Source organism: Emys orbicularis, chromosome 23 (assembly GCF_028017835.1).
Source record: "Emys orbicularis isolate rEmyOrb1 chromosome 23, rEmyOrb1.hap1, whole genome shotgun sequence".
Classification (NCBI taxonomy): domain Eukaryota; kingdom Metazoa; phylum Chordata; order Testudines; family Emydidae; genus Emys; species Emys orbicularis.
The window spans coordinates 15,538,236-15,561,051 of record NC_088705.1 but is presented as its reverse complement, the minus strand read 5'-3'; the positions used below and the strand labels follow the sequence as shown (position 1 = coordinate 15,561,051).

General features: G+C 51.0%; 1 protein-coding gene across 1 annotated transcript in view; it reads left to right on the top strand.

Moving 5' to 3' along the window:
• Positions 1-22,816, top strand: part of NKAIN1 (sodium/potassium transporting ATPase interacting 1) — a 179,624-nt gene that overhangs the window by 149,256 nt on the left and 7,552 nt on the right. The window contains exons 3-5 of the mRNA XM_065421899.1: positions 6-86; positions 15,118-15,315; positions 19,182-19,242. Of these exons, the coding sequence (XP_065277971.1) occupies positions 6-86; positions 15,118-15,315; positions 19,182-19,242 (340 nt within the window). The remainder of the gene's footprint in view (positions 1-5; positions 87-15,117; positions 15,316-19,181; positions 19,243-22,816) is intronic.

Genomic DNA, 22,816 nt, shown 5'->3' with positions numbered 1-22,816 from the left:
TCCAGTACGCAGCGTGGCTGGTGCTGTGGGTTGGATGGAACGCATTCATCATCTGCTTTTACCTGGAAGTTGGACACCTGTCACAGGTAATTACCTCTCTAATGGCACTGAGTGCCGGCTCCTCAGAGCCATTGATCAGCCTGGCATCCCTGCCCCTTGGGTTTCACATCCTTCCCGTTACTGCTGTTATTCCTCATGCACACAGCGGTCACGGTGCCGGGGAAGAGCAGCGCTGGGGCGGGAGGTCGCAGTGCATCTCCACTCCTGCCGCTGCCGCTGCTTACTGGTTTGCAACTTTCTTTCTTTCTTTCTTTCTTTCTTTCTTTCTTTCTTTCTTTCTTTCTTTCTTTCTTTCTTTCTTTCTTTCTTCACACCGTAGCACTGCAGAGACTGATGAGCCGATAGTGCTGGCTTGCGGGAGGGGGTGGGGCTAAGTGACCTGCATGTTTCCCTCAAATGCAGCTCAGCTGCTGTGTAGTGAATTGGGCGCTGGACTGAGGCTCTGGAAACCAGGTGTCCTGCCTAAGCCACATACTCCTTGTGTGACCTTGGGGAAGTCACTTAATCTGCCCTGTGCCTTGGTTCCCTATCTGTAAAGTGGGATGATACTTCCCTACCACACAGCGGTGTTGGGAGGATAAAGTTCTATTGATGGTGATGACGTGCTCAGACTCTGTGGGGATAAGGATTTAGCTGCATCTCAGTTGTCACCTGCAACATCACCTGGCCTCCTCACACACAGCTCTGTTGGTGTCCCTCAGCCCTGACTTGCAGCACCGCCAGCTATCCCAGTCCTGAGTTGCAGCTGGTCAAAACATTTCCAGCGGAACAGCTTTCAGTTGGAACATGAGAGAGACAAGGTGGGTGAGGAAATAGCTTTTATTGGACCAACCTCGGTTGGTGAGAGAGACAAGCGTTCAAACTACACAGAGCTCTTGGTGCCCAAAAGCGTGTCTCTTTCACCAACTGAAGTGGGTCCAATAAAGGATGTTTCCTCATCCACCTTGCCCCTCCCATATCCTGGGACCAACACGGCTACAACAACACTGCAAACTACAGTTGGAAAATGGGGATTCAATGAATTTGGAACGTTTTGCAGGAAGGTCGCGATTTTGTCAAAATGTTTGTGGGAAATTAACTAAATGTTTCATTTCAATAAGGTCAAAATGTTTTGTTTCGACGTAATCATTTTGACTTGTATAGTATATTGTATTAGGTAAAACAATAAAGTCAAAACCTTTTAGATTTTGAGACGGTCGGAACAAAATAGTTCCAGAATATTTCTTTTCGTAAAAAATTCTGAGTTTTCAGCCTTTCAGCCGCATTTAGGGTGACGCCAGATTTCAAAAGCTTGGAATTTCCTGCGGGATGGAAATTCTGGGTTTTGGCCACCTCTGTTCTGAGTCTTTCTTAGTGGAGCTTTGGGGCTGTGTGGGGAGGGGGACAAGTGTTGTTTGGATGAATGTGCCAAGGCTCCAAACTTGGTTTCTACTTTTAACCTCACCCAGATTTGCAGAGGCTGGGGTGAAATCCGGGCTCCACTGAAGTCAACAGGAATTTTGCCACTCACTTCAAAGGAGTCCGGATTTCACTCCCTGTCTCCAGAAGTGAAGAGCTGGTGTGTTTCCCCTTCTCCATCTCCTCTCTTCTATGTCCTTTCATCTTCAGTGCTCCACTCGCTTCATAGTACAACCCATGAAAACTGCAGACTGCTTCGCTGTGTGTCCAATGGCACCAGTTCCAGGCATTAGAAACACAGTGCAGATTTCAGAGCAAGGGCCGGGTCATGGGCAGATGGGCTAGACTCCAACGTCACAGGGCTGGAAGGTCTCTGCCACTCGAAGACTCGGACTCTGTGTACTAAGCCCTTGGCGGGCGGGTAGGCGGGTGAGCAAGCTGTGCAGCAGAGGAGCCCGGGAGCACTGGACTGCGCATAGTGGCTTGTTATGGTAGGGTTTCTCCTGAACACAGAGCTGCACACACTGGCTTTTGGGGTAACTCCTGTAGACTGGGCAGCACACGCTGGTTTGCTTTTGTCAAGCTGTCTGTAGGGGCTGGGCAGTGCCCACTGATTTTATTATTAATTATTATGATTATTACCATAGAGGCTGGGAGCCTTAGTTATGGACCGGCACCCCATGGTGCTAGGTGCTCTACAGACATAAAACAAAAAGATGGTCCCTGCCCCGAAGAGTTTCCAGACTAAGTCTAAGACAAGAGACAACAGATGGAGACAGACAGGGAAGTACATGGAAACAATGAGACAATAATGGTCAGTATGACAGGAAGTGATCTCGGTCCAAGGGTTGCTCATGAGTCTTGTTCTGATCACCATTTTTCTGCTCAGAGGTTTGGGGGTGATGGTCTCTCCTCACAGGTACCGGGTATGGCGGTCTCTCCTCACAGGTTTTGGGTGTGATGGTCTCTCCTCATAGACTCATAGACTTTAAGGTCAGAAGGGACCATTATGATCATCTAGTCTGACCTCCCGCATGATGCAGGCCACAAAATCTGACCCACCCTCTCCTGGAATAATTCTCTCCCTTGACTCAGCTGTTGAAGTCCCCAAATCATGATTTAAAGACTTCAAGTCGCTGAGAATCCTCCAGCAAGCGACCCCTGCCCCATGCTGCGGAGGAAGGCGAAAAACCTCCAGGGCCTCTGCCAATCTGCCCTGGAGGAAAATTCCTTCCCGACCCCAAATATGGCGATCAGCAGAACCCCGAGCATGCGGGCAAGATTCTCCAGCCAGACCCACATTGACCATTGATACTAATTACCAGCGATGGCATGTTATTGACTTATTGACTAAAATCACGTTATCCCATCAAACCATCCCCTCCATAAACTTATCAAGCTTAATCTTAAAGCCAGAGAGGTCTTTCGCCCCCACCGTTTCCCTCGGAAGGCTGTTCCAGAACTTCACCCCTCTGACGGTTAGAAACCGTCGTCTAATTTCAAGCCTAAACTTCCCGACGGCCAGTTTATATCCATTTGTTCTCGTGTCCACATTAGTACTAAGCTGAAATAATTCCTCTCCCTCCCTGGTATTTATCCCTCTGATATATTTAAAGAGAGCAATCATATCCCCCCTCAGCCTCCTTTTGGTTAGGGTAAACAAACCGAGCTCCTCGAGTCTCCTTTCATACGACAGGTTTTCCATTCCTCTGATCATCCTAGTGGCCCTTCTCTGTACCCGTTCCAGTTTGAGTTCATCCTTTTTAAACATGGGAGACCAGAACTGCACACAGTACTCCAAATGAGGTCTCACCAGTGCCTTGTATAACGGAAGCAGCACCTCCTTATCCCTACTAGAAATACCTCGCCTAACGCATCCCAAGACCGCATTAGCTTTTTTCACGGCCACGTCACATTGCCGACTCATAGTCATCCTGCGATCAACCAGGACTCCGAGGTCCTTCTCCTCCTCCGTCACTTCCAACGGATGCGTCCCCAGCTTATAACTAAAATTCTTGTTAGTCATCCCTAAATGCATCACCTTACACTTCTCACTATTAAATTTCATCCTATTACTATTACTCCAGTTTACAAGGTCATCCAAGTCTCCCTGCAGGATATCCCGATCCTTCTCCGAATTGGCAATACCTCCCAACTTTGTGTCATCCGCAAACTTTCCTCATAGGTTCTGGGTGTGATGGTCTCTCCTCACAAGTTTTGGGTGTGATGGGTCTCTCCTCACAGGTTCTGGATGTGACGGTCTCTCCTCACAAGTTTTGGGTGTGATGGTCTCTCCTCTCGGGTTCTGGGTGTGACGGTCTCTCCTCACAGGTTCTGGGTGTGATGGTCTCTCCTCTTGGGTTCTGGGTGTGACGGTCTCTCCTCTCGGGTTCTGGGTGTGACGGTCTCTCCTCACAGGTTCTGGGTGTGATGGTCTCTCCTCTCGGGTTCTGGGTGTGACGGTCTCTCCTCACAGGTTCTGGGTGTGATGGTCTCTCCTCTCGGGTTCTGGGTGTGACGGTCTCTCCTCACAGGTTCTGGGTATGATGGTGTCTCCTCTCGGGTTCTGGGTGTGACGGTCTCTCCTCACGGGTTTTGGGTGTGATGATCTCTCCTCACGGGTTTTGGGTGTGACGGTCTCTCCTCACAGGTTCTGGGTGTGATGGTCTCTCCTCACAAGTTTTGGGTGTGATGGGTCTCTCCTCACAGGTTCTGGGTGTGACGGTCTCTCCTCACAGGTTCTGGGTGTGATGGTCTCTCCTCTCGGGTTCTGGGCGTGACGGTCTCTCCTCACGGGTTCTGGGTGTGACGGTCTCTCCTCACAGGTTCTGGGTGTGATGGTCTCTCCTCATGGTATTTTAATCTCCTCGTGGCATGCAGAGAGCAATGATTTCTCCTCCCAGTGATTTGTATGCAGCGTTTTTTTCTCTTGATGGCTGCTCCTTGCAACTCTTTCTTTCTGTGGCGTTCTGGTTGCTGAACTTTTGTCCAGCAATAGTTTCTCCTCACACCACCCATACTGTGATTCTTTCAGGCCAGAGATGGTTTCTGCTCACCAGAATTCAACCTACATGATTTCACCCCACGCTGGTTGTTTCCACCCCACATTGACATGACAGAAAGAGCGATTGGGACATGCTGTTCTTTGGTGCCTCTTCTAACAGCATCTGGAGAGCCACCAAACGGGGTGACTCCCGTGGTGTTCTACGGGGACTCATTTCTAGGTTGCAGGGAAGGACGGAGGAATCTCAATGGATATAGAAGAGCCCCCAAGACAACCTGCTCACCATCAATTGGGCAGAGCTGTGCACTCCTTCCCTGTGACAGCACAGCACCTGCACATCTGGCTGGCAGCATGCATGGAGGGAGGCATACAGAGTAATCTCCCATGTACACCATGCAGGCGACTGTTGCTTCTTTATCTCTTCAAACCAACCACGGGGCCCCCTCCCCAGCCTCCCCGGAAAGGCAGCAAGTGACACTTTCACTAAATCTAAAGGGATGTGTGCATTTAGTGGCGATGGCGAAATCACTCTCTGAAACACCAGCTCCATTTACCCACCCGACAGAGATGGATAGCGCTGCTGGCTTTCCATTCTGTTACTTAGATCCATCAGCATCCCGGGAAGGGCAGGGTGGCGAGGGCGATGGGGTGGGCAGCTTCGGAAGGGAACGAGGCTGCGGATCCGAATGTGGAGCGCAGAGGAGCAAAACGAATGAGACTGATTAATTGGGAATTTCAGGGCGCTCATTAATCACGTGCTCTCATTTAGCGCTGCCTCAGTTTATGGATTGCATGAATCAGACAACACAATTTCATAAGCCAAGGCTGCGGCTCTCACTGCAACTGCTGCGGGATCCATCCGTGTGTCACTGTAGCGAGAAACAGGCGCTTAACAGGTGGTTACAGCCAGAAAAGGGGCTGTGTACAGTTCCTTGTCACTCAGCACAGTGACTCCTTGTGCATCTCTGAGGCCTGGGCTACACCTAACTGCTTTGCCGGCATAGCTACATCAGTTCGGGTATGTCGACACTCCAGGGGACTGTAGCGCTGTAGCTCTGCCGGCACAACCTTGTAGCGTGGACACTGCAGTGATGGAAGGGGATGTAGGAACACCACCTCCCTGAGCGGAGGTAGCTAGGACAATGGAATCATACGTCGGCACAGCGACGTCGCGCAGGGGGGTGGATTTTTCACACCCTGGATCGACACAGCTAGGTCCGTCAAAATGTTAAGTCTAGCCCAGGCTTTAGGAGTGTGAAAAAATCACCCCCAGCCGACATGGCTATGCCAGCAAAACTCCAGTGTAAATGCAGTTGTGCTGGCAGAAAAAAAAATCGTTAGCTGGTAGAGCTTATTTCTTTGCAGAGCTGGTGTAAACTCTACCGGCAACATCGCTCTTTTGCTGGTACAAGCTGCTTCTCCACTAGCTGGCTGTGCCAGTATCGCGCTATCTGTACAGTTATACCCACAACCCATTTCTAGTGGAGACGAGGCCTCTCGTTTGACTGGCGTGGACACATTTTACACTGACCAGCCCTGCAGAGTGAATCCAGCTAAGGGACCATCCGCTCCATGAACCTATCAAGCTCAGTCTTGAAGCCAGTTAGGTTTTTTCCCCCCACTGCTCCCCTTGGAAGGCGGTTCCAGAACCTCACTCCTTTGATGGTTAGAAACCTTTATCTAATTGCTGCCTTACACACCAGCAGCAACAGAATTGTCTGCGGTGCTCAGCTTGCCGAGATCCTGATTCTCCATCACCCTGTGCTTCGTACCATCATTCGCCCCAGGGCAGAGTGAGCGCAAGGGGGTGGGAATCCATCAGAGTGGCGGTGTTTTGCACGCACTTTGCACTGATGTAAATGATGTTGCCGCGCAATGACGAATCGGCCCCTTTGTCACTGTTGATGCTGCTAGAGGGGAAGTGGCATGAACTGAGCTTGGTAGTTCAGATGTCAGGTTGTGCCTGTCATGCAAGCAGTGGGACAAAACTCTTTGGGACGTGGGATAGGTTTTAATTCCCTCTGTAATATATCATGCATGCACCTAGGGTGCTGTATGTACTCTTATTAATACTTGATCTTTATATAGCACGTGTCAGGCTTTAGGACTATGCATGGAAGTGCAGGGCTATTCTGCTGACTCACCAAGCAGTCAGAACAGGTGGGTCCCATTAGAATACACATGGGCAGAAGTCTAAAAGGCTGAGATGAGTCTCTCTGAGATGAGTGAGAGCTAGAGGGAGGATAGGAGAACAACCCGGGGGAGATACTGCAAGTACTGTCATTTCCTGAGGGAGCTCAGGTGAGGCTTCTGTTTGTAGGTACATTGGCCACCCTTAGGACTTGGTTACTTACACTGGCAGTCATTAATAATGATAATTACCCTGTGTGTGTATGTGCTGTTAGGAGCAGTTTGGGGAATCAAGGGCATGTGAACAGTTGAACCTTCAAAGCCCAGCGTGGCCTTCCGCTAGCACTGATAGGCAGGGAAGCATCCTGGAGAGTTGGAAATATCAATTGTAAATTAATTTTTGTTGTGTTAATGGGTTTGAGAAATCAGCAGACACTCGCAGTGTCTATTTCCAGCAGCCAGCTAGAGCCCTCGCTGCCTGTCGGAGCCCAGCAAGGAGCTGGGAAACGAACCTAGCGCTGATCAATAGCCAGCCTCCTTTGGCGCTAAAACAAAGAGCCCGGCAGCACTATCCCCACGCCTCAGCTCTGCTGCTCCTGCTTTCAGGCCTGATCCAGCTCTCCCTGAAGTTCATAGGAGCCTTTCAATGGGAATCAGCATGGGTGCCTTAATCTGCCACTGCACCTAGTCTTTCCCCCTCATCATCCAGCTGGGTGGAGACCAGGAGACTGGGCTGTCAGAAGAAGCTGCTAATGAAATATGGCTGCAGAGACCAGGGCTTGTGTGAAGCGCCCTGGATCCTGGCTCTTGTGAAGCTTAGGAGCGCTGCAGGGTGCCCTGCTGCTGCCTTGCTTGCAGCCCCGTCAGTGCATGTCAGAAACGTCCTGACAGATGTAAAAGCTCAGGGATGGTTGTGTGAAGCTGGAGATACTGCTGAGAGCGCAGAGCAGAGCAGGATAGTTGTTCTCCAACAGGGGGGAGCTTGCTTCTGATGATGAGATTGGGGGACTGGTTGATGGCCAGAAGAGGGGGCATCCTCTTCTGGCCTTCAACCAACCCCCCAGCCTCACCAAGCTCATCATCAGAAGCAAGCTGCCCATAGAGCAGGACACACCAACCCCAAGCGGCACCAGATCCTGCCAGAACAACAGATGTAAAACTCGCAGACATATCTCCACTGCCACAATGATCAGCACTCCCCACAACACATCTTTCCAGATCTATGGGTCCTACATTCAGTGCATCAAATACCCCCAAAACAACGGTGTAGGTGAAATCAGACAGTCACTGCGCTCTCGAATGAACTCACCCAGGAAAACGATCAAAGATGGAAGCACCCTATCACCCGTGGGCCAACACTTTTCTCAAAGCGATCACGCCGTATCTGACCTCTCCATCCTCGTCCTCAAAGGAAACCTGCACAACGCCCATCTGGTCTGACCTTCTGCACATCACAGGCCACAGAACCTCGCCCACCCACTCTTGAAATAGACCCCTAACCTCTGGCTGAGTCACTGACATCCTCAAATCATGGTTTAAGGACTTCAAGTTACAGAGAATCCACCATTTACACTAGTTTAAACCAGCAAGTGACCTGTGACCCCGTGCCCCATGCTGCAGAGGAAGGCAAGAACCCTCCAGGATCTCTGCCCACCTGACCTGGGGGAAAATTCCTTCCCAACCCAAATATGGTAATCAGTTAGACCCTGGGCATGTGGGCAAGACACCATAGGCACCGACTCCATGGGTGCTCCGGGGCTGGAGCACCCACAGGGAAAAATTAGTGGGTGCAGCCAAGCTCCCCACCCATCTCCCTCCCCCCCCAAGCACGCCGTGTCCCCGCTCCTCCACCTACCTCCCAGCACTTCCCGCCCAGCTGCCGCCAAATAGCTGTTTGGCGGCGTTAGCACACTCCAGGAGGGGGGAGAAGGGGGGACGGGGAGGAGGTGGGGAAGAGGCGGGGCCGGGGATTTGGGGAAGGAGTTGAAAGAGTGGCAGGGAGGGGGTGGAGTTGGGGCGGGGACTTTGGGGAAGGAGTTGGAATGGGGGCAGGGAATGGGTGGGGTCTCATGGAAGGGGTGGAGTGGGGTGGGGCCGGGGATGGGCGGGGGGGTCGGCGCCTATGAGCCAGACCCCTGGGAAATATTTCCCTGTAGTAACTCAGAGCCCCCCGCCCTGCTAGTGTCCCATCTTTGGCCCTTGGAGATATTTGCTGCCAGCTGTTGCAGATCGGCTACATGCCATTGTAGGAAATCCCATCATACCGTCCGCTCCATAAACTTATCAAGCTCAGTCTTGAAGCCAGTTAGGTTTTTTCCCCCCACTGCTCCCCTTGGAAGGCAGTTCCAGAACTTCACTCCTCTGATGGTTAGAAACCTTTATCTAATTTCAAGCCAAAGGTTGCTGATGGCCAGTTTATATTGAGCTTGGGAATTTAAATTCATAACTCTGCTAGACACGAATAATCACAGTCTCACCAGAGACACTGGTTTTATGGCTCATTACAACAATTTGTAACCTGCTAACTCTCCTGTGTCCTGCGACTGCACAGGGTGTTCATTGCCCACTTCATTTTAAGTGGTTTCTTGCAGCATGTGTTAACCCCTTATGCTTAACAGTCTGTCCCTCCTGGTATATAGCTGTGGCACTTTGGTTACCTTTTCCAGACCGGAAGAAGAGCTCTGTGTAAGCTCAAAAGTTTGTCTCTGCCACCAACAGAAGTTGGTCCAGTAAAAGATATTCCCTCCCCCATGTTGTCCCTCAAATATCAGGAATGTCAAGTAAAATCTTCCCTGGCTTTTGGTAGATGGCTCATTCAAGGTCTCGGAAATGTGGTCTCTGAGATTTCTCAGGCTTAGCAGAAGTGGCAGTAACACGAATTCTTTGACAAAGACAATTATCCTCCGAAGTATTTCTTAGGTATCTGAATTAAATATACGTTAACAAACAACAACACACAACGGCAAAGAGTTTTAAACAGACTGAATAATAATAATTTCTCTGTTTGTTAGGATTCACTAGCATGGTGTTTCTCATGTCACGGTTCTACCAGTTTTCCAGTTAGCCATAGAGTCTTCCAGGAAAACTAGAGTCAAAACGAATTCTGTTCTGAATGTGGACTCACGAACCGGGCTTGTTTGAAAATGTAACAAGTGGGCGATGGAGGCTGGTATCATGGAGCCAGAATCGACATTTCGCTAGTGACTGGTCTGAGAGCTGGTAGGTCGGGTGGGGATAGGTCAGAACATGAAGACACGTAGCTCATGTTTGATGTGCTGCATAAGGGGGAGCCAGGGAAGGGATGCAAAGAGCGAGGTGGTGTGGAACTAAGCAATGGGGGCTGGACACGAGGCGATATCAGAGAGACAGGCTCAGATTTTTAGTTTGGACTAGCGTTGCTTGCCAACTTTCTAATTGCACAAAACCGAACACCCTGGCCCCACCCCTGCCCCGAGGCCCCATCCCTGCCCTGCCTCTTCTCTGAGGCCCCACCCCACTCACTCCAGCCCCCCTCCCTCCATCACTCGCTCTCCCCCACCCTCACTCACTCTCACTGGGCTGGGGCAGGGGGTTGGGTTGGGGACGGGGGGAGGGCTCCAGGTGAGGGTGCAGGCTCCAGGCTGAGGCCAGAAATGAGGGGTCCAGGGTGTGGGAGGGGTCTCTGAGCTGGGGCAGGGGTTTGGAGCATGGGAGCGGGCTCAGGGCTGCGGCAGGGGGTTGAGGTGTGGGAGGGGGTGTAGGCTGTCTGGGGGTGTGGGCTGTGGGGTGGGGCCGGGGATGTATTTGGGGTGTAGGAGGGGGCTCCAGGCTGGGGCAGGGGGTTGGGGTGCTGGAGGGGGTTCTGACCTGGGGCAGGGGGTTCGGAGTGCAGGCTCCGACCAGGCGGCGCTTACCTCACGTAGTTCCCTGCCTGCCCTGGCTCCACGCTGCTCCCAGAAGAGGCCGGCATGTGTGGCCCCTAAGGCTGTTTAGGAGGTGTACTCCAGCTTTAAAAAATATCCTGGAACTGTGCGAGGAGGTTGTATTGGGATGAGGGAGATTGGGACGAGTCTGGACCTCAGGCTCCAGGGGCCTGACTCTCTTGTGCTTTGTACCTAGTGTTGTTCTGTACATCAATCAGTGCAAAGAGAGCGTACGACCAGATCACAATGGTAACAAAAGCTCTGCTTTAAATGACTGCACAAGGCGCAAGGCAATGGAGAAACAGGCCCTGGGAAAAAGAGGAAAAGGAGTGAAGCAAAAGCGCATGTTGTGCAAAGATGTGGCACTGCTGCTGTTTGCATGAAAGCTCCCAGCAGTTGGAGCAATAAATCTCAGCAAAAATGTTATGTTAACAGTAAATTATTAATAAAAGTTTGTGATGTTAAAATTAACGGCAGCAGGGAGAGCTGTAAACTGGTGTTCAGAAGAAGCAGGGGAATCTTACGCTGTCAAAGAGCTGGAATGCAGAGAAATAGGACACTGATAAGCAATGGGTGTCTAGAGACCAGGGGCTGCTCCACCCCCCACCCCCCCATGTGTCGCTGCAGGATGCCTGGAGTGGGCATTCCTCGCTTTTGGCAATCGCGAGAAGATGCTGCCAAGATAATATTTTGAAGTTTTTAAAATCCAGGTTTTTCATGAATCCACCTTAGATGTTGGAAGGTGAAATTTCTCTTTGTGGGATTTTTTTCTCTCCCTCAGACCACAACTCACTGTTTTGTTATCGTAGGGCTTCCCATGAGCACTGGGCGGTGCAGACGTGGGAGCAGGCTACAGTGGCCAAGGAGCCTTAGGAAGTGCACCTGCTGGTTTGTTATTGTAGGGTTGCACTGGGACGTGGAGACTGGATGCTTGTTTGAAACTCTCTCAGCCTCCTGAGTCTGCAAATCTGGGTTATTAATCCTCTTTGCTAAAGAGGTGTCACGTCCCTGAGATTTCTGCTATTCCCACGTGTGCTTGGGCTGTGGCAGGCTCTCTTGCTTTCTTGCCTCTGTCTCGTTCTGGGCGTAGTTCAGCGCTTCCAGGTTCAGCCGGGGATGGGGCAGGCTGCGCAGAAGCCCAGCAGACATGGAAACCAAGCTCCCCACGCTTTCCTAAACATCCCAAACATTGGGTGGCTTTTGCCATATGGAGCTGGACTGAGACCCACACATACAGGCTGCGGATCTGACACATGCAGCCTATTGTGGTCATGTCAGCTGCATCTGCAGAAACATGAGGGGCCCTTTGGGCCCTCTTTTATGTCCCCCAAACGGCATTGTTATTATTATTAAATAATAAAAAGAACCCCCTGGCTCTTATCGAGTGCTTTTCATCAATAGATCCCACAGTGCTTTACTAAGGAAGTCAGTATGATTTCCCTATTGTACAGATGGGGAAACTGAGGCATGGAGCGGTGAAGTGCCTCGCTCAAGGTCGCCCAGCAGCAGAGCGAGGAAGAGACCCTGGATCTCCTGTGCCCAGTTGAGTGTTCTGTCTTCAGGTGTCCCTGTCTATTAATCTCCCACGTGTTGCTGCTTGGGAAATTATTTAGTTTCCCCCAAGAAAATCTTCAGTGAAAATGAGAAAAGAAAAAAATCTGCTTTTCACTAAAAAAACCTCGAAACCAAAACACTGACGGGGTTTTTTTGTGTGTGGCTTCTGACAACCCAAAACCCAAACTTTTGGCTTTAAATCAAAAATGTTTTTGGTTGCCGAAAACTGGGGGGGAAATACCGTTTTTTAAATAAATACCCATTTTTTGGTCAAAAACAATTTTCTTCACAAAACAATCCTTTTTGACAAAAACCTTGATTTTTGTCACCAAAAAAAGTCACTGTTTTGTCAACGCACCAAGGGGCTGCTCATTGCCAAACTCCCCTAGGCCCGGATCCTGAACTCGGGGCTGCACGTTTGGTGCTCCTGGCAGTGCTTAGAGAGGCTGCTGTGGTTTAATATCAGACACAAAGCAGAGCTGGGACACATGCACTGTACTGAAGTGGCTCTCTGCTCCTGAACCTGTGCCCGCCCCCCCACCCCGTACTCTCAGTGCTGTGGAGGCCTATCTTCTCTTCGGGGAACCCTCCACAGCAACGCTTTCAGATGCGAGCGGTCCCCGTGGCTGCACCCAAAGAAAGCACGGCTGCAGGAGAGCTAAGTCTTTAAGTCCAATCTGTTCTTCTGCTCTGTGAGCGGGGGCAGCTGCGTTGATCGTGCCGTGCGTTCATCTGGTCACTCCTGGAAGGGAGCCCCAGCCCACGTATTGCCGGCTCTATTGAAGTTCAGCTTTGCATCTTGCGAGTCTGCTATCAGGCGGGTGCAGGCGCTGGGCTGGGAGGATTAGAGAAGCAGCATCTTATCCTTCCCCTGGTGACAGCCCAAAGCCGTGTCGTGCAGGGGCAGACCTGCTGGGTATGAAGCAGAGATCTAAAAGCTCAGGGAGATCAAGCATGGAGAGCCCCAAAGCATGTTAACGGGCTTACCAGGCGCCCAGGCGGAGCTATCCAGGAGCAAAGCCTTCGTGGCGGGGGTCTGTGTGTCCATCTCGCTGGCAGTGCTGCCCAGTGCAATCAAACCAGGCTGGCGAGAAGGAGAATCCATCTGCATCTCTGAACCGAGAGATGGACCTGGCCAGGGGCTTTGCTGGAGTGTTATGGTGCTGGTTCTCCAGGTGCTGAGTGTCCATGTGTAACTCACACACCTGCTGGGTGCCGTGTTCTGTCTCTGGTGGTACCGAGATGACTTAGAGCGGGAGTGGGGGGGGGCCAACCTGGGGCTCCGGAGCCGCATGCGGCTCTTCAGAAGTTAATATGCGACTCCGGGACTGGAGCTACAGGTGCCAACTTTCCACTGCTCAACCCCAGGCCTCGCCCCCACTCCACCCCTTACCCCCAGGCCCCTGCCCCTTCCCGCCCCCTCCCCTGAGCCTGCTGCACCCTTGCTCCTCCCCCCTCCACCCCAGAGCCTCCTGTACACTTCGAAACAGCTGATCGCAGCGGGCAGGAGGCACGGGAGGGAGGGGGAGGCGCTGACCAGCAGGGCTGCTGGTCGGCAGGAGGTGCTGTGCGTGGGCTGCTGACGTATTACTGTGGCTCTTTGGCAGTGTACATTGGTAAATTCTGGCTCCTTCTCAGGCTCAGGTTGGCCACCCCTGCCCTAGAGAGAATTAAATGAGTCTGCTCTTAGCCAGGGGGCTTTTAGCTCGTGTGGTAAAGGCTCATGCACTAAGCTCCAGCCGTCCCCGGTTTGATCCTGCCTGTCGATGACCAGGGTCTGTCGGCGTTACATGTGCTCTGGCTATCGCATGGTGCAGCCAGTGCTGAGAGAACCTGCAAAGGTCCCTTTGCCCAGCTGGAGGTACAGGTGCTGCTTGCGCAAAGGAACTAATCCTGGGGCTTGCAAAACCCAGGCTGGGCTCTCAAAGATGCCGCCGTGTCCTCAGCTCACAGGCGCTTGCATGTGCCGTGATTGTACAGCATGTGGCTGCCCCTCTCCTGTGCTGCTGTAGCCCTTTGGGAGGAAATGGGAGCACAGGGCTGGCAGGCTGGAGACATGGGCTCAGTCCTCAGCTGGTGTAAATCGACAGAGCCCCATGGAAGTCAGTAGAGCTCCTCTGATTCTCACCAGCTGGGGTCCCTGGCTCTCCTCCCTTCTGTGCCCTGGATTCCTGGTGTGGCCCTGGGCAAGTCAGCTAACCTCTCTGGACCAACTGGGCATAGTAACGTGTGTGAATGTGGAGTCACTCCAGGGAAGTAACTCTAGATTTACGCTGATGAGACGGAGAGCAGAACGTGGCAGAGCAGAACGTGGCAGAGCAGAACGTGGCCAGGTTTGCCATTTGACAGGGATTATAAGGCTAAACTCCTGAACTGCTCTAAAATGAGATCTGTGAATAGAAGCTGCTAGAGAAAGGCCGGGGCGCTGCTAATGATTAATAAAGCAGATTGGGGATGCAGGGAGAGATGTAGTAACGATGCGCTATACGAATACGATTCATCGTTCGGTGCAGAAGTATGTGTGGACAGTAATGTAATGCTACGTCCCGTGGGGCAGGGTGTGGCACCAGTGGGGTTAGAACATGGGCTTGCTGGACCTGAATGCACTAAAAGGCCCAGGCCCAGGTCAGCCCGTCTGTGACCCAGCCCCTGCATGAGGGGGCAGAGCACTACACTGAGTGGGTTACGGGCCCCTTCCCCTGTGAAACCTTGTTGCTCTTGGTGTTGCTTTGGGGAGTGGACCTGCAGCTCCCACTGACTTCACCGAGAGTTGGGAGGGCTCCACACTTCTGAAAATCAGGTCTTTGATGGTTTGTTTTGGGGTGTCATTGTCTCCATATGGACATGGGTTCGATCAGGGTGAATGCAAGACTGTCTTTATTTTCTGCTTAAACAGATCCTTACTTCCTTGCTGGGTGCCTCCTAATGGCCACCCTGAATAGAGGCTCTAAATGTTGACAACCAACACCCTCATACCCCAGGAATCAGGAGTGCCCTCTGCTGGGGAATGGTTCCTACAGAAAGGGGGGCCTCACTCTGTGCTTGTGTTCCCATGTGCCTCTCCCATAGGACCGGGACTTCATCATGACCTTTAATACCTCGCTGCACCGCTCGTGGTGGATGGAGAATGGGCCCGGCTGCCTGGTGACGCCGGTGATGAACTCAAACCTGGCCCCCGAGGACCATCACGTCATCACTGTCACCGGATGCCTGCTCGATTACCAGTACATCGAGGTAGTGAGCAGCGCCATGCAGATATTCCTTGCGGTAAGGGGAGCCAGGGTTCGCCTCGGATCTCGTGTCCCTCCCGTGTGATTCCTGAGGGCGCTAGAATGAGGAATAGCAAAGATCCTGGGTCTGTTGCACAAGCTTTGACTCCATGGGAGTTACTCCTGGTTTCAAGTGAGAAGAGAATCAAGCCCACTGGGTGTAAACCCAATGTAACACCACCAGAGTAAGGGTTTGTCTTGGTGTGATTGCAGCATGTGTAGCCATACCCAAGCTGGCTTTCATCTCGCCAGCTCCAGTAACAACAACAGTGAAGCCACAGCAGCACGGGCGACCGCTGCTTGAGTAGCTACCCGTGGTCCTGAGTAGGGTGGGGGGGTGGGGTTAGCCTGGGCCCCCAAGGCTTCACTGCTGTTGTTACTCAAGCTAGTTGATCAAATCACAGTCACACCTGTGATTGCAGTGTAGCCATGCCCTTAGTGGGCCTGACACTCCATTACCTTGTACTTGTTCACTAGTGCAAAGTGGGTGAAAAGTGGTGATCTGCACACTGTGCCATGGGGTAGATTCCTGTGATCCTAGATGGCTACACACAGCGCAGGGCAATGGAGAGCCAGCCAGCTCACTGAGAACATATCCTGGCCAGTCACCTGTTACTGACTTCCCTAGAAATTATCGTGTACCATCGCTAGCACTGAATGGCTGTAACACTGCAGCCCAGGGTCAGCTGCATTTCAGGGGTGAGGGACCCCTACAGAAATACAAAGTTAGCATTATTTATGAAGGTGGAGGACTGGGAGGCTGAGACGTGGGATTTGGGTCCGAATCCAAATTTTCCCCAAAGTTCTGGAGCATTTGGATTCAATATGTTCTAGTTCTGGCCCGTGCTAAAGCCAAGCCCAGAAATGAATCTGGATCAGAACTTCCCCAAAAGACAAAGGAGACTTTTCCCTCCAGATTTGGGATCCTGGGCCTGTCTCTATTAACGATCCCCTTTAACTGTGCATAATGCAGCTGTGATTCCATTCAACATAAACCCACAGGGTGAAGTTCGACACACCAGAATGGCCCCCAGAGGGGGTCGTGCTCTTAATGGATGTCCAGTAAAACTGGGCAAAGCGCTATGCATTTAAAAAAAAAAAAAAAGTTTTCACATTTTAAAAAAAAAGTAAAAATCCTCCATTTCCACTCAGCTGCGATGTACCATTCCGGGGCATGTGTTATTGTATGATACCCTCGCATCTGTGGCACCCACAGAAACCACTCGAGGAGCTGAAATGCTGTCGAGCCATCAGCCCCCAACCTCAAAGGTATTTAGGCGACTCACTCCCGTTGGAATCAGTGGGAGCCAGGCCCCTATGGTGGCTGAAGTCATTTCAATCCCTTGCCGCTCCCCAAAGCCACCACTTAGAGGCTATTGGGACCATGTTATTTTCAAAGTGAAATGGGGAGGTGTGGCTTTAAAAAATATGAAAACAGCAATCATGGGTGTTCTTATCTGGTAAATGTATCTCTAGTCCCTAGTTAAACCATGGAATAATAACAAGAGGTGTGGGGGAATCACTTAAAGATCTAGGGTGAAATTCACCCTTATACAGAAGACCATCACAAAGCGCACTTAAGTCCTCTGCACCTGGTAAATTTCACCCTAGCAGATAACAGAGCCATGAGCATTAAGCTGCATGGATTATAAACCACCAACTTCGCTCCTTTCCCTTTAGCTTGAATTGTAAAATGAGTGGAAGAAAGGAATGTAGCTGTGGCACTAATATATCTGGGGGAGCGAGGCTGGCACATTCCAGCTGGTGACTTCCCAGTGTGTTAGCGTACATTAGCGCCTCGTGCTACAGAGGAGATGTTGATAATATAATGTGTCATATCAGCTCATCTCTGGGCTGGTGGTGCTCGAGGTGTGAACAGCAGAGGAGCAGAGCAGACAGACCCTGTGTCTGAAAGCCCCCCTGGAAATGTGAGGTTTCGTGTGTGCGAAATGTTGGCTCAGAAATCATACAATGAGAGCCAACAAAAGACCTGAGCGACACGTTCCCAGAACCGTGTGGACTGAGGCCACTGCTCTCATCTCCCTGTCTGGCAGCTTCCTACACCAGAGGCTGCTAGTGAGTTGTCAACAGGCAGAAAGATGCCAGGAGTTTAAGCAATTGTGAATATGTCCTTGGCTGGGCTGGAAGCAGAAATAATTGCCGGAGAGACACGCTCCCCTTTCGGGGATGCTGGAGGGGAAGGTTTTAAAGGAGAACTTCAAGGCAGGGTTTAAAAACAGGGGTTCACTTTTATTGCATACTCGTGCACACACAGCCGTCCCCCATGTCCCCAATTAATAACAGCCGGGCTCCCTCGTGCAGCCTCATGAATGACAAGCCCAATAAAATAAAAATAAGTTGAGTGCATCAAGTGCTGCTTCATGACACAGCCTGGCAATGGGGGAGCTGGATGGAGCTGGCAACAGGCCGGACCCAGTCCAAGTGGAGCACCAAACATCTGCCAGACATGACCTGGGCTGGCTTCTACCAGCCTTGGCAGCAGCTGTCTTTGATTCGGGGTGGGGCCAGGACTCGGAGGGAGTGGGAACCGGGCACATGAGCTTTGAGAAGGGCCTGCTTCCCACCAGTCTTTGCAGCTTGATGTCTCCGAGCTAATCACAGGCTTCCTGTCGAGTCAGCTGGCCTCTCCTGCACACAGGGTGTGTGGCCTGGAGGGGTCAGAGATATCTCTCCCTGCGTAGTAACCTGTGAGTTCAGTCTCGCTTTCCAGCACACACCTCCCACGGCAACACCGCTTGAGAAATCCGCTTCTGCCTTTGCCACGCCATGCGGCAGGCCACCTCTTAGGACCCTGGGGGTCAGTGACGAGACCATCCTCCATTGAGTCCAGGACCCCAGTGCTTTCTCCAGTCCAGGTGTAAGTGACTCAGGCAATGGGGTCTCCTGCAGACAGAGCCCACGAAGTGCAGATATTGGAACCAAAGAAAGTTCCACTCTTGTTCCCCAGTTCCAACTTCATAGAACAAACTGGAGGGATTTGAAGTGTGGGGGGCAGGGGCAGAACCCTTCCAGCTCCAACAGAGCCCCATAATTTTCTCCCAAAAGAGCACTCCCCAAATGCTGTCACCCCCAGTACGGACTGATGTCACAGAACCCTCCTGGCCAAGGTGCTAGGACATACCCCTCCCACTCACCTGCTGTGTGCTTGTCTAAACATACAAGTTGCACCAGTTTGTCTTAAATTGGTTTCTGGATATCCCATCAGAGGACAGGACTAATGCCATGTGACTTAGGTGACCTGTTACCTGCCATGAACAGAGTTGAAAACAGAGCCAAAGGGTAAAATTCATCCCATGCAGAAAACCTGCACCGGGTAGGGTGACCAGATGTCCCGATTTTATAGGGACAGTCCTGATTTTGGGGTCTTTTTCTTATATAGGCTTCTATTACCCCTCACCCCCTGTCCCGATTTTTCACACTTGCTGTCTGGTCACCCAAGCACCAAGCCTATGCTCCACTTACACTTTTGTGCAGCACCTAGCGCAATGGGACACCGTTCTCAGTTGGTCCCGGGCCACTGCTGTAATAGACATGGTTAATAATAGTTAATCACACATTAGCCCATAGGGTTGAGGATGGACAGGTCTGTGCTGGCCCCTCTGAATTTCACCCAACATGAACAGCTTGTGAAATTGAAATTTACTAAGAAATTTGTAACCTTCTAAATCTGTTTGCAGGTAACTGGTGAGCAAGATAAGGGGATTAATTTGACTTGATAGATTATTCGCTCCAGATAGCCTGCCCGTGTCCACTGCTGCTCCTTCTGACCCTGGCTATCTGTCTGGTTTCACATTTCTCGAGTTCCAAATAATTGGCTTTTCTCTCTGTGTTTTTGTTTTGAAGCTCTTTGGATTCGTCTATGCCTGCTATGTCAGCAAAGTGTTTATGGAGGAAGAAGACAGCTGTAAGTGCTTTTGCTATTAGTCACAGAGGGTGAGCGGCAGCATTGCAAAAGAATCAGGGATAATATGGTACATTGGTTTGCACAGCCAGTGCTGGGCGCAGCAGAAGTGTCGGGATTAATGAGGGGGAAATGCACCAGGCTCTTTTTTTCTCTGGGCTCCACTTCCGAGGAGGCTCCAGTGCCAAGACTGAGACCTAATCCATCAAATGACACAATCCAGGATCCCTCCCCCCAGACCCCTCAGTTTTAATGGTGCCCTGTCACAGGGTGACTGCCCCCTTAACGGGGGGATGGGCCTGGCCCCACACTATGACTACCTCCCTAGCTGCAGGGCCAGCTGATAGCCTGAAGAGAACCCGCTCCCTATAGAGGCCAGCAAGACGGAATTAGCGGCCATCAGTTATGGAGAGCTGTATAACTAATAAATGATGCCGGGAGGCCAGGACCTGTCCCAGACTCTGGCCTGGGGTTGCTCCTGCAACACCTCCTGTTGCTCTTGCGTGGTGTTGCCCACTGGCCTACATGCCCACTGAGGAAATGATTCTTTGTTTTTGGTAGCCCCAACCAGGTTTGGCTGCCGCATGCACATGGAATGGAAGAGGTCTCTGCCTCGAAGATCTTACAAATACAAATAACAAGACAGACAGTCAGATATGGACAGACAACAAAAAAGCAAAAGTGCAGGCCTTGTGAACTCCAGCATGATTTCTTCCCCATTTCGCCCTCGCATAAACACTCCTTCCCTCCCCTTCCCACCGACCAACCGTCCCCATTGCCAGCATTCACCACAATCTGGATTTCCCAAGCGCTGGTTTATCAGGAAGGCAGTGTAGTCTAATGGTAAGCGCAGGGAGTCAGAGCCCCTGGTTTCTATTCTTGGCTTTGCGACTGACTGGCTGTGTGATCCTGGGTAGGTCATGTTGCTCTATGGCTTAAGCAGGACTTACAGTCTATGCATATAGATTTATATGCATAGTCCTAAGGCAGGCTCTTTGCACAGGGTGAATTTCACCCGTTGTGCTCCAACCCCAAAGCAGGGAGGTTGGCTAATAGGACAGCGGGTCAATCCGTGCTGTGTTTGTTAGTTTAAAAGAGAAATACAAACAATGGGGAAATGATGGAACAATCAAGCGCTTGTCGGAATAAGCCTTTTGGGCCAATCCTCTGTCCTTTGATCAACCTCCCACTCCAGCTCTGTCTCTGATGAAGAGGCTGAGTGAAGCTAAATAGCTAATGATACCCAGTAGGTCCATTGGCATTAGACCCCAATCAAACTCCCATGAAAGTCAGTGGGAGCAAAAGGCTTATTTCAAGGGGATTTGGATCGGGCCCCTGGCGAGGGACTGCCCAACCCACAAGCAGGATGCAGGATAAGCACCTTTCTGCTTTTCCTCAGCCGACCACACCCCAGATTCTGTGTCACGTTTCCAGGCCCGGTGATGACAGACGGCTAAATTAACTGATCAGCGCGAAAACATGGACGTTTCGTTCACTGCCTTTTAGAGCCCAGTGCTGTGGTGTCTGGCGCAGCAAAGCGCCACATAAAATATCAATATGGGGCGATATAAAGACATGGAACTTCCAGCATATTTTTGTCTGTAGCAGGATCAATGTTTATGCACCTATTCATTTAGGAGACTTCTCCTGTAAATCTCAAACACTTCCTTTTATGAGGGGAAGTGGTTTGCTGACGGATTGGGATTCTGAGCAGGGGTGTGGGGACGCCTGGAGTTCAGGATAGTAGAGTTAGTAGGAGCAACTTTATAGCATCTGGGAACCTTTGGCTCTGGATAAAAGCATGGGTGAAAAGTTAGCCTGAATGTAGATCAACCCGATGCCTTCTGGGGGCAGGGCCTAACCACTATGAGCTGGGGTGATGCTGAACATGACACCACGCAGTCATGGTCAGCATCGTATTGGCTAACTCTGTCTTCCCAGTTGAGTCGTAACACAAGAGAGATTTGTGGTGGAGATGAGCCTTCAGGGAGAACTTGGGTCCAGAGATTGGCCACATGCCATGCTCTGAACAACCCTACCTCCAGCATCACAGCCATTCCGGGGGCTGTTTGCTGAACCAGCTCAGCTATGGGTCACCTGGACACTCTTTGGGGATTCATGGACTAGAAACATGTGACAGCTGCTAGTTACGTCGCTTAATGCGCTTCTGGAAAGAGCTCAGATCCTGTGGTGATGGGGGCCATATAGGAACCTGAACAGGGGAGAATAGAACCAATGCCTGAGACCTCATCCAGGAGCCTACATCAGTTTCGAGTTCACTTAGGTACTCTTCTCTCTGTCTGAAGTGCCACTTACTGAGTGGGCCACCATGCTCAACACTAGCTGACTATTACAAGAGGTGGAAGGCATTGGCACTGTCCCATCTGGAGGAGGCAATGCCTTGGAGGACTGTAACGAGATGCCACAGCAGCAGTCGCAACCTTCCAGCCAAGCACAGATGGAAAAACACAAAGCCATCTGCGCTAAAGTGTCATCTGGGCATCCAGAAGCAGCGAAAGGTCCAAAATGGCCCTACTGAGTAACACACTCAGGAAGGACGTGAGGACAGATTGCCAAAACTCACACTGGTCTCAAACAGTTCAGCATAACAATCATGTTACTATAGGATTTGGGGCCATAACTGTAGGTTTTTATTAATCTGATCCTAATCATATGAAATGGGGTTGATGCAGGAAGGTTTGCAAAAGATAGAGATGTTTACACACACAAGTGCTTTTAGCAAACATTTTTCTACAACACGAAGACCTACAAGAGCTCCGAGGAGCCCCCAGCTCAGCCAATACAAAGGATTAATTAACACAAAGAACACGGGTCTTCCTAGCCAGCAGCAGAACTTTGGCCAAACATTCATTTCACAAGGGTATGTCTCTACAATGGCGTAGCTGCACCATACAGCTGTGCGTCTGGTTAAGACGCTCTATGCCGACAGGAGAGATCTCGCTTGTTGACATAAAAAACCCACCTCTACGAGCAGCATAAGCTATGTCGGCGGCATATGTCTCCCACTGACAGCACTGTGCACACGAACACTTATGTCAGTGTAACATATGTCGCTCAAGGCGGTTGAATATTCACCCCCCGAGCGATAAAAATTTTGCCGACATCGGCTGTAGTGTAGACATAGCCTGAGTTAAAAGCTGAGTAAGGATCGCAGCATTTGCCCCAGTGTTACATGCCTTTACACTCCTTAGTCCCAGGTACTCCCAGTTCAGTTTTGAGGGAATTTCTTACTAGCACCTTTTCTACATAGCGGCAGACTGCTCAATGCTGCTCTTTCATTGTAAGGAAAGGGGGATTTGGATTAATTAAACAGGCATATTTGTGGGAGCAGGTATTTCCTTTAAAAGTTTCACTGCACACTGCAGGTCTCTTATGGCTTGTCTATAGGGGACATTAGTATGCGGCAAGCCAGGGTGTGACTCTATAGCACAGTCACTTGTGTACAGTAATGTTCCCCGTGCGTGCTGCCACAGCGCACTAAAAGTATGTAGTGCGCTTTGACATAGTCCTGTTTCCAACAGCAGCACGTCAAAGCACAGTCACTGTCTGCACTTGA